Source organism: Bos indicus, chromosome 4 (assembly GCF_029378745.1).
Source record: "Bos indicus isolate NIAB-ARS_2022 breed Sahiwal x Tharparkar chromosome 4, NIAB-ARS_B.indTharparkar_mat_pri_1.0, whole genome shotgun sequence".
NCBI classification, from domain to species: Eukaryota; Metazoa; Chordata; class Mammalia; order Artiodactyla; family Bovidae; genus Bos; species Bos indicus.
Genome location: NC_091763.1, coordinates 43,646,865 through 43,663,391, shown reverse-complemented (window position 1 = coordinate 43,663,391; position 16,527 = coordinate 43,646,865). Strand labels below are relative to the sequence as shown.

Sequence of the window (16,527 nt, the reverse complement as noted above, 5' to 3'; positions counted from 1 at the left end):
GTAAAGGAGAGTATTAAAATTAAGTTAAACCACTAATTGTAACTTAATTTTGTAATTACTGAGGTAGTTTTTTTTTAAATTAGTCTTTAAAAGTATATTATTAACTATAATAAAATGGGCAAAATTTTGGTCTAGGTTTTGCTCAAAGACCTGTTAATTTTGACCAAATATTGTTTGATAAGTTAGGGCATGTCTCTTAGAATTGCTGTTTGTAAAACCTTAAAACTTATAAAGTAAGGTAAAATAGGACCTTGATTTTCATATTTATTTTTTATGATATATATTATTTTTATGAATTACTTATTGTAAATATAAGATAGCAATTAAAATCTGAGAAATAACTACCATGTTTAATTTTTAGCAGACTGTAATTTCTACTGGTAACCTATCCAAAATAAACTAAGTCCATGTAACATGTTTCACATATTTTTCTTTGTAGATCAAAGAAAGCAAAGAATTCAATTGATAAATCAACTGAGACTGACAATGGCTATGTATCCCTTGATGGGAAAAAGACTGTTAAAAGCAGTGAAGATGGAATACAAAGCCATGAACCTCAGTGTGAAACTCTTCAACCAGAAGAGGCAACCTGGAACACCGGAACACTGAGGAACATCCCCAGCAAAGTAAATGTGATTAAAAATAATAATAATACTTTGTGTGATCTTACATTAGTTAATGGAAAGTGACTTAGACGTAGTAGTTACCCTTAAATGTATATATATTCTCCAGAATTTATTCTGTGAACCTTTACAAATAACACTGATAATGCTGAAAATAGATAAAGTAATATTAATAAGCCTGATTTCCATTATAACCTGGTACCTTCTAAATTAATTGATTGACTCCAATTTTTCTAAAATGTTAAATTAGATTTAAATTTATAATTAATGTCGTTAAACCTTTTTATTTTTGCATTTCCTTATGTGTAAATGAATTTGTTTCAAATGGAAGATCTATGTTAATTCAAAAGCTTAACCTAGGACCCTGGTTTTCCTTTAATGTTCTCTATAAGAAAATCTTACTTTGTTTTTCCTACCTTTGTGACCTTTGGTGTCAGCACATTTGTTTTGTTTTTTAAAATTCTTAGAGAAAATTCTTAAGGATAACAATTGTTTATTTACTTTTCTAAAAGAAACCCTAGGTTTATTGTAACATAGCCTAATATAAATATCTTCTTTCTCTTCTTTTCCCTGAAGTTTTTTGGTTAAATAATTTTTTTCTTTAAAAGCTGTTACAGAGGAAAAAATGTGGTCAAATTAAAACATAATACCTTAGTTACATTTAGAAATATAAGCATGAATGTGGGTATTGAGGAATAGTAAATGAAGAAAAGAGGATTCTCTATTTGAGTAAAGTATGTGTTATTGCTTGACAGTAGTACATATATTTTCAGTACCTGTAGCTATATAATAAATATCATGGAGTGGCAGTAAAATAGAGTCCCTTACCATAATTTTAGATTTTTGAGGCATTTAACTCTCTGGTAATGTGAGCCTCACTTCACTAGCATGTCTTAACAAATAAAGTTTTTAGTTATGCAGTTTTCAAACACATTTCCAGGTATGTATTACCTACTAACGTTCTATAAGAGGAACATGAAAGTATCAATAAAATACCTGTTCTGAAGTCTCTTGGTTTCAAAATTTCTGAAATCTGGGTGTCTTAATGTGTACATGATGTTGTCTGGCTGATATGTGTTTCATTTGGTTACAAGTCACCTCCTCTTGCCTTGTAAACCATTATTAAATCAGGTTTTATGGCATTTTTGGTTTGTGAAAATATTAAATTAATTTTAGGTCTCTTCAGCTTCTTTTAAAAGGGTCTCTTTTCTCATAATTTTATAAGCTATTTCAGATCTTTTGAACAGAAACGTTGTAGGACAATATTTGATAAATGACTTTTGAGTTACTCTTGAAAGAACAGTACCAAAGTCACTGATTTAAGACTTTTTTAGAAAATCAGGTGGTATTAATCAGTTACTTTGAAATTTTTAGTGGTATTTGAAGGTATATGTATATATGTATGTATAATTTAAAATTTTGCAGTTTTAAAGCTACAGGTTGAGTCAGAAATTAACCAATGACCCTCTTTGCATAATCCTAACTTAGGATACCCAAAGGACAGTAACAAATGTCTCTGATGAAGTCTCCAGTGAAGAAGGTCCAGAAACAGGATACCCATTGCGCCGTCATGCAGACAGGACTTCTGAGAGCATTCTTCGGAATAGGAAATCACACCATTATAAGAAACATTACCCTAATGAGGTATTTACTTTGGCCTTACATTTGTGCATATGTATCTATATGTTTTCAACTTACAACTTCTTTCATCTATTGAATATATTACTGAAATAAATATCTCCCATCAATCTCAATATCTTACTGTTACATGATCTGGATTTATAGAAGAGTACTTTTAGATTTATATATTTCACATATAAATAGCCGCACACTTTTATTCACTTTGTGCATCATCTCTAAGGATTCATACATTGAGTTTGTTGTTTTCTTTTAAAGAGCATTCTGGAGACACAATCTGTGAACTCCCATGTTAGACTTCCACAATTTGAAAACGCTTTACAACTTCTAAATTATAGCAGTGTTACTATTCTAAGTGACTTCTTTCCTGTCACTGTCACCAGTTACATTGCCCAGACTATAAAATTCAATTCCGTTTTCTTCTATAACTCTTATATTTCTTTATTAATGTGTGTTTTTCTTTAAACCTTTTTTCCAACTTTATTACATCTCTTGATGTTGTCATATCTCTGGAAACTATTTCAATAGAAAAAGATTTTTTTCATTCAATTGTATTTTCACATTTTCTTGAGGATAGAACATTGTCTTTCTTCAGGGCGCATGAATTACTCCTTTTGTCACTTGCTGACAAATGTTACCTTCTGCTCTTTTTGTACTATATTAGAATATATGTTTTTTTCTTGATGGTTAAGAGTCAAACTTCTGAAAAATCTAATATTATGCTATGTTGTAATATGAAAACCTTAAGAGTTTTAAGATTAAAGGAGTTACTTGTTCTTCCTATATTTTTCTTTGTGATTCTGTCTCTAGTTAATCTTTCTTGTGAACTATGGCTGTTTTTTCTGTTATTGGCTCCATTTGAAAGACACATAATGCCAGTGTGTCTGCTTATTGCCTCTTCGCCCACAACTGATGTTCCATCTCCTGTTCCTAAGCCAGATAACCATGCTTGTGAAATTCATAGTCTTAGTCTATAAACAGGTGAAAGTCTGTTGGTCCTGGAAAGGCTTCAGAACCTACTATAAAAAGAGGTCTCCAGTCTCCTATAGAATAAAGTATTTGGCTTTAAAGTTACTTTTCTTTACCCATAATCTTTACTTTTCTTGATTTGCAACTATGTTTTGAGATTTGAGATTCTTTTTTTTTTTTTTAAACTCTTTGTTTATTTGGCTACGCCAGGTCTTAGTTACCGCGTGTGGGATCTATTTTCCTGGTCAGGGATTGAACCTGGGCCCCCTGGATTGGGAGCTAGGGCTCTTAGCCACTGGTCAACCAGGAAAGTCCCGATATTGAGATTCTTGAAGGACAGAACATTATTCTGCTAATCTTAACTTTTAAATAAATGTTTCTTCACATCTTCCAGATTCCAAGCTAAGTAAGGCTGATAATTATTGAGTAGGCATTGGTTGTTTTAAATCTTTTAAAAATGATGTAAAAGATTACATTAAAAATAAAATCAGATCTTCAAATTCTTCATCTGTGAAGTGAGAAACTTGAGACTAGAGGATATTTAAAAGGCTGTATTTCAAAATTTTTTACTCTCAAATCAAACCAACTGAAAAGTTGTTCTTATGTTTTTTTTATTAAAAAAGCAAAACAAAACCTCCTTTGAATAAGTAAAATTCAAACAGGATTTATAGTGTTGTTTTGCATCTATATATAGTTATTGCTGTACTTTTCAAATTACTGGTGATACTGTTTTCTTTTAGGGTGAGGCACAAAGAAATCATTTGGGGAAACACTTTGTGCAGGAGCAGGACTGATGGGCCTCACTATAAGAGTACTTTTCAGGAACTCAGCCGTTTATTGTAAGCCTCCCAGATGTTAGCATCTGTACATATGCTTCTTAGGGGCATTTTGTTTTTCAGGAAGAAATCATCCAATCTTCTGGTGGCATGGGAGTGGTAGGTACTCTACCATGCTATCATGGTGTTTGGCATCAAGGGAGTTGGGGATGAGGTGTGATCTTGCTATTCAGTATCTTGGACTTTGACTTAACCCTTCTGTCTCTTACCCCTCAACTCCCTACCCTAGTTCCTTGCCTGTTTCTGCTGTTAATATCTACCATGTCTGATGGGTTTCTTCCAGTCTTCTATTGGGAAGATGGTGGTGGAATTACTTGGTTATCTGGGATATAGGAGATGTCCTGGGTAATTGGTAGCTCCTTCCTTTTAAGTATTTGTACTATTTCTTAGCTCTCTCTTGTTTTGTTTAACTCTGCAAGTGTCTCAGTTTTTATTTCCTGCTGTGAATTAGCTTTTCATCTGATAATGGGAAGCATAATGAAGAAACAATGGGCTTGGAGTCAGACTACTTAAGTAACTTTGGAAAAATTGTTTAACCTATGTGAGTCTCAGTTTCTGCTTCTGTACAGTGGGGAGAGGAGGAGACTGGCCTCATCAGATTGTTAGGTTTAAATAAGATTATGCATAATTGCCTGGCACAAAGCATTTATGTTATAAATGCTTCTTCCCTTCAACTATTTCAGTTCAAATAAATAGTCTTTATTAATATGATTGTATCCTCAATTGAAACTACCAGTCTAGAGATTTGAGATAAGCAGAGCAAACCATATTAAATGACCCATTGAGCTATTTTCTTCAGTTCTAAAATTTCCTACTTTTAGGCTTAATTCAGCAATTTGTAGTGAAATTTAAAGTGGCCATTAACCACCTAAATATTTCAGGTTAAATTCTGTTTGAAATGTAAGCAATTATAGGTAGTAATTTTTAGATTTGACATTTGTGAAATGGCCCACTTAGCAATGAATATTTGATGAAATACATTTATTAAGAATTACATATACATTTTTTTAATCCCTGAAATCACCCATTAGTTTCACCTAAACAGTTATCAGGCCTTTAATCTTATTACTTATATTTGTATCTGGTTAGCAAGTCTGCATCAGAAATTAGTTACAGATAATCTAGTTTCGTAAAAAATTTTGATTTAGCAATTACTGATTACTTAATACAGTGTGTCTCCCTATCTAATGAAAACAGCTTATGTTTCAAATATTATGGTTGACATTACTGAGTCTGAAGTATTTTGGGAGTGTATGTCTTAAAACAAAGTTGACTTATTTTAACCCTTTTTTCTTTCTTTATTCATTTTCCTGCTCAGCTCTTCTGGAAAATTTTCCTCTCTTAAACAATGTTTCTCCCATAAATACTCTTATCAGTACAGTAAACTTATGTTTATGGTATCCTATCCTGGTATCAATAAATTAATTATCAATAATATATCTAATTCATTTAAGATATTTTGTTACTTGTACTAATGATGGCAAAAAAAAAAAGTGGTTTCTGTCTTTCATGGACTTACAGTATATTTAAGAGAGATGATATATTTGAGAATATGAACTACATGAGCATTTAATTAACACAGATAAATTTCAGATGCCACAAAACAATGCAAAATTTGTCATTAAATGAAGATAAAAAGTAACAACTTGCTTTAGGGACAAAATGATTGCTCTAAATAGAGAGTAGCTTTATTTTTTTTAATTTATTTATTTTAATTGGAGGCTAATTACTTTACAATATTGTAGTGGTTTTTGCCATACATTGACATAAATCAGCCATGGGTAGAGAGTAGCTTTAAACTAACATTTGTCGAGCCCCTGCTTTGTACTAGGTTTGCATTAAAAGCCACAGCGCTCATTTCAGTATCTCTTTAAGGTAGGTAGTTTTATTTCCCATTGGTAGATGATTCAGAAACGATGTAAGACAGCCAGAAAGGGTAGAGATGGTATTTTCCTGGTACTTTGTAGAGTGGACTTTAAAGGAGAGTAGAATTAACAGTAAGTGCTAAGAACATGATTAGAGGCTAGAGTGGCAAAGAGCAAGCTGTGTTGAGGGGCTAGGGAGTAGCCCAGTGTCGCTGTAGGAGAAGTAGACAGCAGGGTCCGAAGTAGCACATTCAAAGACAAGCATGCAGGTTGAAGGAATGTGAGAAGCCACAGAAAGATTTTAGTCTGAGGAAAGAAAGAGCAGCTGCACTGTGGGAAGGTTAATCTAGAAATAAGGAAAGGCCTTTCAGATAGGGGTCCGTAAGGAAGGTCTTACAGTAAAGTGTGAATGATGAAATCTGAACTGTTGTGGTAACATGGCAAAGAGAGAGGAATAAATATAAAACATTTGCAAGTAAAATTGACAGTCTTACCGACAGAGGATGGGTAAAAACAAAAGCAAAAATTTCAGCATACTTGACTATAAGGATGGCTATTACCATTCTTTATTTAGGAAGTTATTTAAAAAAAAACGAAAAACAAAACTTCCCTGGTAGCTCAGATGGTAAAGCATCTGCCTACAATGCGGAAGACCTGGGTTCGATCTCTGGGTCGGGAAGGTCCCCTGGAGAAGGAAATAGCAACCCACTCCAGTATTCATGCCTGGAAAATCCTGTGGACCGAGGAGCCTGTGGGGCTACAGAGTCGGACACAACTGAGTGACTTCACTTTCACTTTTGAATTTATTTAAATTAAAATTTTACTCAAAGGTATTTATTTTGTATTTGAAAAAACTCTTAGTGGAAAAGTATATTGATGAGAAATTACTTAACTTAGGCCTTTTAGTTTTTCACTTTTTTTTTTTTTTTTTACCATAGATTATCTAAAAAACCTGGGACTTCTGGGTAGCTCAGCTGGTAAAGAATCCCCCTGCAATTCAGGAGACCCTGGTTCAATTCCTGGTTCAGGAAGTTCCACTGGAGAAGAGATAGTCTACCCACTCCAGTATTCTTGGGTTTGCCTGGTGGCCAGATGGTAATGAATCTGCCTGCAGTGCGAGAGACCTGGGTTCGATCACTGAGTTGGGAAGATCCCCTGGAGGAGAGCATGGCAACCTACCCCCTGTATTCTTGACTGGAGAATCCCATGAACAGGGGAGCCTGGCAGGCTATAGTTCATGGGATCACAAAGAGTCAGACATAACTAAGCACAGCACACATCTAAAAAACACAAGTTGGCAGTTATCTTCCTGGTATAGAGTATTTGTTAATTTTATATCAATTTATTGAACTTCTGTTTGAAAAACGAAAACAGTAGATATATGAAACCTATTGTTGCTTTAAAAAAAAAAAGACTAGAGTAAGAAAAGAACTTCATTAAATATATCAATTAAAGTGGGTTAGTATTCACTGACTATGCAGTCCATATAGATTTAGGCTAGTCTTTGAATTCTGAACTTTGTATAAAGTTTAAGAGAAAACAGGCACAGCTTTTGCCTGCAAAATAATACTGGAGCTGAGATGTGAAATCACATTTTGATATGAGAAAATTTTGTTACTCCTTAAAAAGTAATATGTATTTTAATGTTTTGCTATTTATTTCACTGTCATTTGGCAGTGTGTTTGTTGTTTTAGTAAAAAGTAGCAATATATGTTTCTGATAAAATCCATTGAGTTGGAAAGGGTACATAAATTGTATTAATGTCAAAGAATATCTTGATTTCAGGATGCCCCTAAATCGGGTACTAGTTGCAGCTCTCGCTGTTCAAGTTCCAGACAGGATTCTGAGAGCACAAGGCCAGAATCTGAAACAGAAGATGTGTTATGGGAAGACTTGTTACATTGTGCAGAATGCCGATCATCTTGTACCAGTGAGACAGATGTGGAAAATCCTCAAATTAATCCATGTGTGAAAAAAGAATATAGAGACGACCCTTTTCATCAGGTTGGTTTGCAGTGTTGGATTGTGTGGGGCTGTTGGTCCAGCTCCTTTGAATGTATGTACATTTTACAGAGGTGAGAGAAAACTTACATTCAATAGAAATAATGTTCCCATGTTTTAATTTTTATGTGACCTGTGATCTGGCTTCATAGGAACATAGAATCTCAGTATTTATATAGTGATTGTCAATCACCTTGCAAACATATGTTCTCTTCCTGAGAAATTGTTGGCAAATAGAATTTTCTAAGTCAGATTGTACTTTAGATGTATTAGTCCTTTTCTCACTAAGCATACTTCATGGTCAGATTCATCTATACCTGCAACCTTAATTCCACACAAATATACGATTATAATTCACAAATCTACACCTCATGAATATCAGATTTCTATTTCAAAGTGCCTGTAGTAATGCTATCCAACAGAAATAAAATGAATTACATACATAATTTAAAATTTTCTGGTAGTCTCATTTAAAAACATTTAAAAAGGTAAAATTAGTTTAAATATGTTTTTAGCCCAGTATATTTAAAATATTATCATTTCAACATATAACTACTATGAGAAGGTCCAGTGTACTGCAACTAAGACCAGATGCAGCTAAATAAATAAATAAAATAAATACTAAAAAAAAAACCCAAAAACAAAAAAGAAGAAGCATAACCCTGACAAGTTGGAGAAAGTGAAGGAATGTTTTGGTCCCCAGCTGCTAGATGTGAAGATGGGAGAGCACTTACGTGCATAGGAGAAAAGCAGGTGGGAAAACTGGTACAGTTTTGGTTTCCTAGGGTTCTGGAGAAAAGGTATACTTAGGAAGCCTAGCCTCCAACAGGACAAGGAACACATCCTCTGCTGAAACAGGCAGGGGAGGAAGAGTTCATGAAGTCAGTCAGACCATGAGAGTTACTGCATGATCTCTGTTTGAAGTGCTGGAGGCCAGATGGTCTCTTAATAGAAGAGAAGTGAGATGATAGGATAAGGGGCTTATGGATAGTGGTGAAGGCTTGGCATTATCATTTATGGGAAATGGAGATGGTGAGGAGAGAGTATATGTTTATTTGTGTTCACGCCATATAACACATTAAAAGAGTCACCCTCCCACTCGGTTGAGTGGAATCTTGGTTTAGCTGGAATCTAAAACTATGAATTTGTAGCTGCCCAGTCTATACATTTTCCAAAGCAAACCATTCAACATTACAGTAATTCAAGTCTGTGCTCCAGTCACTGATGCTTAAGAAGCTGAAGTTGACTAGTTCTGTGATGACTTAACAACACCTTCTAGAACTAACACCAAAAAAAGATGTCCTTTTTATCATAGGGGGTTGGAACACAAAAGTGGGAAGTCAAGAGATAATCAGAGAAGCAAGTTTTACCTTGGAATATAAAATGAAACAAGGCAAAGGCTGACAGATTTTGTGAAGAGAACTTGCTGGTCATAGCAAACACTCTTTTCCAACAACCCAAGAGATGATTCTACACATGGACATCACCAAATGGTCAATACCGAAGTCAGATTGATTATGTTCTTGGTACCTGAAAATGGAGAAACTATATATAGTCAGCAAAAACAAGATCTGGAGCTGACTGTGGCTCCTATCATGAGCTCCTTATTGCACAATTTAGGCTTAAATTGAAGAAAGTAGGGAAAACCATTCATGTATGACCTAAATCAAATCCCTTATGATTATACAGTGAAGATGATGAATAGATTCAAGGGATTAGATCTGTTAGAGTGCCTGAAGACTACGGATGGAAGTTCATAATGTTATACAGGCGGCAGTAACCAAAATCATCCCAAAGAAATGTAAGAAGACAAAGTGGTTGTCTGAGGAGGCTTTATAGATAACTGAACAAAGAAGAGAAGCAAAAGAAAAGAGAGAAAGGGAAAGATATACCAAACTGAATGCAAAATTCCAGAGAATAGGAAGGAGAGAGAGTCTTAAATAATGCAAAGAAATAGAGGGAAAAAATAGAATAGAAAAGCCTAGAGATCTCTTCAAGAAAATTGAAAATATCAAGGGAACATTTCATGGAAGGATGGGCACCATCAAGGGCAGAAATGGTAAGAACCAAAGAGAAGCAGAAGAGATTGAGAGTGCATAGAAGAACTGTACAAAAAAGATCTTAATGGCCCAGATAGCCACAATGGTGTGGTCACTCACATAGAACTGGATATCCTAGAGTGTGAAGTCAAGTGAGCCTTAGGAAGCATTACTATGAACAAAGCTAGCAGAAGTGCTGGATTTCTAGGTGAGCTGTTTAAAATCCTACAAGATGATACTGTTAAAGTGCTGCACTGAATATGCCAACAAATCTGGAAAACTCAGCAGTGGCCAGAGGACTGGAAAAGTCAGTTTTCATTCCAATCCCAAAGAAGGCCAATGCCAAAGAATGTTCAAACTACCATACAATTGCACTCATTTCACTTGCTAGCAAGGAAACACTCAAAATCCTTCAAGCTAGGCTTCAATAGCATGTGAACCGAGAACTTCTAGATGTACAAACTGGGTTTAAACCAGAGGTCAAATTGCCAGCATTCACTGGATCATGAAGAAAGCAAGGGAGTTCCAGAAAAACATCTATTTCTGCTTCATTGACTATGCTAAAGCCTTTGACTGTGTAGATCTCAACAAGCTATGAAAATTCTTAAAGAGATGAGAATACCAGACCACCATACCTGCCTCTTGAGAAACCTGTATGCGGGTCAAGAAGCAACAGTTAGAACTAGACATGGAACATCCAGTTTTCCAAATTGGGAAAGGAGTACATCACGGCTGTATATTGTCACCTTATTTAATTTATATGCAGAGTACATCATGCAAAATGCCATACTGGATAACTCACAAGCTGGAATCAAGATTGCAAGGAGAAATATCAACAACCTCAGATATGCAAATGATACCACCCTAATGGCAGAAAGTGAAGAGGAACTAAAGAGTGTCTTGATGAAGGTGAAAAAGGATAGTGAAAAAGCTGGCTTAAAATTCAACATTAAATAAAACTGAGATCATGGCATCTGGTCCCGTCACTTATGGCAAATAGAAGGGGGAAAAGTGGAAGCAGTGATGGATTTTCAAGAAAATATTTTCTTGAGCTCCAAAATCACAGCCAATGGTGACTGCAGCCATGAAATTATAAAAAGAACTTTGCTCCTTGGAAGGAGAGCTATGACAAACCTAGACAGCATATTAAAAGCAGAGACATCACTTTGCTGACAAAAGTATGTGAAGTCAAAGCTTTGGGTTTTCCAGTAGTCATGTACAGACATGAGAGTTGGACTATAAAGAAGGCTGAGCAAAAAGAATGGATACTTTTGAACTGTGGTGTTGGAGAAGACTCTTGAGAGTCCCTTGGACTGCAAGGAGATCCAACCAGTCAATCCTAAAGGAAATCAACTCTGAATATTCATTGGAAGGACTAGCGCTGAAGCTGAACCTCCAATACTTTGGCCACCTGATGCAGAGAGTTGACTCATTTGAAAAGATCCTGACACTGGGAAAGATTGAAGGCAAAAGGAGAAGGAGGTGGCATAGGATGAGGTGATTAGATAGCATCACCGACTCACTGGACTTGAATTTGAGCAAACTCTGGGTTATAGTGGAGGACAGAGGAGCCTGGTGTGCTGTAGTTCATGGGGTCACAAAGAGTCGGATGTGACTTAGCAACTGAAAAATAACAGTTTTATACAGTTGTATGATATTCTCTAGAATATAGTTGTAATAATTATAATAACAAAGATTTAATAAGCATTGACCCTATATATCATCCATTGTGCAAGTAATCTAGATGCATTGTCTCATGTAATCTCCATGATCTATGTCAGCGTAGTTTGTTTTTTGTTTCATAAATGAAATGAAGGCTCAGGATTAAGTAATGCACCCAGAGTCACACAGTGTAGGTGCCAAGTAGTTGCTATTCAAGGGACAGGAAAGGGGATGCTATGCTGGTTAAAGTAATGGATAAGGCAAGAATCTAGACATGTTAAATTGAGAAGGAAATATGAAGAAGAGACCGATAGGTTGAAGAACACGTGTGTTCAAGGAAAAGTGTGTTTTAAATTGAAGGTTTGAGGAATCTTTCCTTTCTGGTAAGATGGAAGACTGTGGTTAGAGGCTCACTTCAGAAGTAGGCATTTCAGTGTGGTGACAGGGTCCAGAGTGTGGTCATGGGACTAGCTGAAGATCCCTCGAATTTAAGAAGTGAAAAAAAAAAAAAAACAACCAGAGAATAATGCATGTGAAAAGGGTGATGGATGAGTCACCTGTATATTCATCTAAGTCACTGAGGATAATAACTGGATTTTAGGCTTATGAAAATGTCTGTGAGCTCTTTTCTCAGCAACCGCGTAAGTGGCACAGAGCTAGGGACGACGCGTGCTTTGCTCATTGTTGTATCACACAGCGCCTGGTACATAGTAGGTGCTTAATATTAGTTGAATGAAATAATGAAACAAAAAATTTTCAAAAGGTGCTAAGTAGACCTTTCTTAAATGATTAAAATTTTTGTTGTAATGAATGCTTATAGAGTAAATTTTGGTCCTAAATCTATTATATCTCTTTTTTCCTTTTTTTTTTTTTTGGTAAGATAAATTTTTTTTTTTTTTTTACTGTTTTACTCTACATCTTAATTACAGTATTCTAGATATACAGTGGTTTTGCTTTTTGATTTAGGACGATTTCAAATGCATTTTGTATTCTCAGGCGTCTAAAAACAAGCTCATGTTTTCAGTTTTAGCTGAAATTAGCTCCCTTTAATGAAAAGCTGCCTTTTTTGTTTGTTTGGCTAAGATCTGTATAAGGTTTGGAGGACCTTTTCCTGCCTATGATAAAGACTGGAAAATTCCTCCCCATGAAGATGCACTGAGCATTTCAATCAGTGTGTTCTAGACAGTGTGTCACCAAATATGTAGTTTTATTTTATTTTCTTGGTAAATAGTTACTGAAACATTTCTAAAAGAGAAAACTTTTATTCTGTAGCCATGGATGAGTATATAATATAAAGGCGCATTCCAGGGGCTTCCCTGGTGGCTCAGTAGTAAAGAATCCACCTGCCAGTGCTGGAGACATGGTTTCGGTCCTTCTGTCAGGAAGATCCCATGAAGAAGGAAATGGCAACCCACCCCAGTGTTCTTGCCTGGGAAATCCCATGGATAGAAGAGCCTGACAGGCTACGGTCCATGGGGTCGCAAAGAGCTGGCACAACTTAGTGACCAAACAATGACCAAGACACATTCAAGTGAAGTGAATTTTTCAGTGGGTAAAGCCATACTTTAACTGCTATAGTTCCCAGAGCTGGAAACTTCAAGAAAGCTTTGAATGAACAGGGAGCAAAGCAATTGAGATTTTGATAAGGATAACAAGAAGTATTGAATGAGTTCTAAACTTTAGCTTGAAAAACATAGCTAAGAAGAACCTGTTATCTGATGAAACTATAAAATGTAATGATTTGCTCTTATGTTTTCTTTGAGGCTTTTAAAAAATCTTTCATGTACTAAAGGCAGTGTATATTTCAATAAGACTGTTTTTTTGAGTACATTACACATGCACACACACATTCCTATATCTTTTTAAATTCTCCAGGTTTTAGTTGCTTTTTATGCTCTTGCCTTTTTCCTTTCTAGAAATAGGAAAATTCTATCAAATGCTAGTTAGAAGTTACCTGGGCAAAATGAGTACTTTTAGAATTAGAATGAAGATTTTTTTGACTTCCCGTTTCTTTTTCTAGATGGACATTCTTGGTATTGTATATCTTGCTTCATATAATTCACTGTTACAGACTGAGAGTTTAAAAAAAAGGAGCGTGCATATCGATGCTTTAATCTATTATCTCTGTGGTTTAATAATCTTTCCATTCAGCTTCTCATACTTGTTCCAGGCTTTTTGGTTTCATCATTTTTCATAATTATTATAGTTTCAGGGAAAATTTGACATTTTAGTGTAGATTATTTGTTTTGTTTGGGGATAAATTATACAATTTGAGGAATTAGGTGGATATTTAATAACTCCTGTCAGTATCACATAGCTCTTAAGGTTCTCCAATAATGAAATATATACTATGAAGGTTAATGTATATTAAGATACTCTGTTTTTGCAATAGATAAATTTTCAGAGGAACCGTCTTGGTAGCCAAATAACTACATATAAAAGGGCTTTGCCAATAACATGACTCCTGGCATTATGGTTTGCCTGTATAATTGTTCATCACTTTTTTTACTCTGTGCACATAAATGTGGTATATTAGCTTTACATAAAGAAAATTAATGTATGAGGTCAGAATAATAAGTTCCCATATTTATTTTCTTGCATATTATTATGTTACTTTTTCTACCTTTTATTGAAATAAATCAGTGCAACTTCCTCCGGAGGAAAATATATTCCTTAAGTCTGCAGAAGCATATCTTTTATCATATTTCACATTTTTATCTGCCAAATAATATTTTAAAGTAGATTATTTTGTTCATTGTTAGAAGTTCTTTCAATGAAATATGTTATTAAAATAACTTAGAAATAATATAATATTAGAAATATCAATTGTATCTCATTCTGGAACTAATCTTTTTTGAGGGGAGGGACCAGTCTTTTTGTGTTATTTCTACTGATATCTGATAATGTAAAGATTAGTGTTTTATTGTGTTGCTATCTTTAACCTTCAACTATCCTATTTTGAAGTTTTATTCTTTTAATTATAGATCTGAAACAAACAGAAAAAACAAACACACTTAAGTATATGATTTTGTTTGTATTAAAGCTTTCAGCTTTTCTTCCTACCATTTTCTATTCTGTGAAACTGTGAGGGATACTTTATTTTACTTGGGGGAATACTTCTAGTTCTATGTGCTTCAGTTTGCAATATTTGTTCCGAAGGGAAAAGTTAAATGGATCCTTTGGAGAAATGCTAGATTTAAAAAAATCAGAAAAGTAACTAAATCAAGTATTAAGGGTAAGTGTGTGTCTTTCTGAATGAGATTGTATCACTGTTTAGTCTTTTAGAAAGGTTCAAATCTCAGTGATCATTGTCTTTCGTATCACACATGCATAAGTTGAATAGTCAGTAATATGAATAATTAGTAATATGAATTTGATGCACATTTGTCTTTGAACACTAGTATATTAGGAGTTATGTAAACAGATTGACAACTAAGTGCCTTTGCTGACAATTTTTAGAGTATTTTTGAATAAGTTGCCTAGTATAGGTTCTGAAAGTTCTTAACTTAAATGCATTTTTATAACTCTAATTACTTATGCTACAAATTAGTATATGCTAACTAATTTTAAGATAGAATTTTAGTGTCCCTGAAATTGTACATGAGATAGCTTTGTATAGATATGTGTTCTATAAATATAAATGCATTCACCAGTTTCTATTTTTTAGTGTATATAGATAAAATTGTGTGTGTGTGTGTGTGTATATATTTTATTTTGAAATACAGTTAATATACTCACCAATTTCTGGTTATTTTTTATAGAGTCATTTGCCCTGGCTCCATAGTTCCCACCCAGGATTAGAAAAAATAAGTGCTATCGTATGGGAAGGCAATGACTGCAAGAAAGCAGATATGTCTGTCCTTGAAATCAGTGGAATGATAATGAACAGAGTGAGTTTTTAAATTTTATTTGTTTAGATAGTGATTATTAATATAGTAAATGATTACTGAAGTGTTATATTTACAACCTACTCACCTCATTTCTTCAACCTGAAAAAAAAAAAAAGTTTCTTGTATTTGAGTGGTTTGTCACCAAACATTTTTTGGTGCTTTTCATTTTCTGATCAAGAATAGACCTTGATGGTTTAAAATTTTCTTTTATATTATTCTTTTTTTTTGCTTTCAGTGGATCAAATTTAGGAGCTGCTAGGTATATACAATTGTTAATGAAAACATTTTTCTGTATCATTTACCTCACTTCATTGATTTATTACTACTCAAAACATTAAAAAGAATTCACACTGGAAAATTTCTACTGACGCTTGCCTCTTAAATATACAAGAGTAAATCAACTAATGGTAAAAGAATCTTAAGTCACTTGAAGATGTGGAATACAAATCCTACAGATTTAAACTTCAGTTTGTATTATTTCTTTTATTACATCATTATTACTTTTAAAATTTTGCCTAATTCCCATGGACAGCTAGGCGTGATTTAACTTGGCAATTTTAAATTTCTTGTGTGTTGCTAACTAGAACTGTGCATACTTTTATGTAGGACAGGAATTAAAATAACTGGTGTCAGAAACTGAGCTACTTCCTATTACATATTTCCATGTGAGCTATGAAAAGCTGTTAATAAGGAGTCTCCAAAAACTTGCATCTGGTTAATACTCTGTACCTTTTTTGTGAATTTTTACATACTATGCAATATGATGATAAAAAAGGTAGCTAGATGATATTTTGGAGAAGGCAGTGGCACCCCACTCCAGTACTCTTGCCTGGGAAATCCCATGGACAGAGGAGCCTGGTAGGCTGCAGTCCATGAGGTCACTGAGAGTCGGACATGACTGAGCGACTTCACTTTCACTTTCCACTTTCATGCATTGGAGAAGGAAATGGCAGCCCACTCCAGTGTTCTTGCCTGAAGAATCCCAGGGACGGGGGAGCCTGGTG

At 34.5% G+C, this 16,527-nt stretch overlaps 1 protein-coding gene across 25 annotated transcripts in view; it reads left to right on the top strand.

The window, feature by feature from the left end:
* PHTF2 (putative homeodomain transcription factor 2) overlaps nucleotides 1–16,527 on the top strand; it is a 202,633-nt gene that overhangs the window by 103,706 nt on the left and 82,400 nt on the right. For 18 of the 25 annotated variants that reach the window (XM_070787220.1, XM_070787218.1, XM_070787219.1 and 15 more), the window contains 4 exons: nucleotides 440–632; nucleotides 2,112–2,267; nucleotides 7,717–7,935; nucleotides 15,395–15,523. In XM_070787220.1, coding sequence (XP_070643321.1) covers nucleotides 440–632; nucleotides 2,112–2,267; nucleotides 7,717–7,935; nucleotides 15,395–15,523 — 697 coding nt within the window. The remainder of the gene's footprint in view (nucleotides 1–439; nucleotides 633–2,111; nucleotides 2,268–7,716; nucleotides 7,936–15,394; nucleotides 15,524–16,527) is intronic. The other 7 variants (XM_070787223.1, XM_019958607.2, XM_070787221.1 and 4 more) reach the window with 3 other exon arrangements.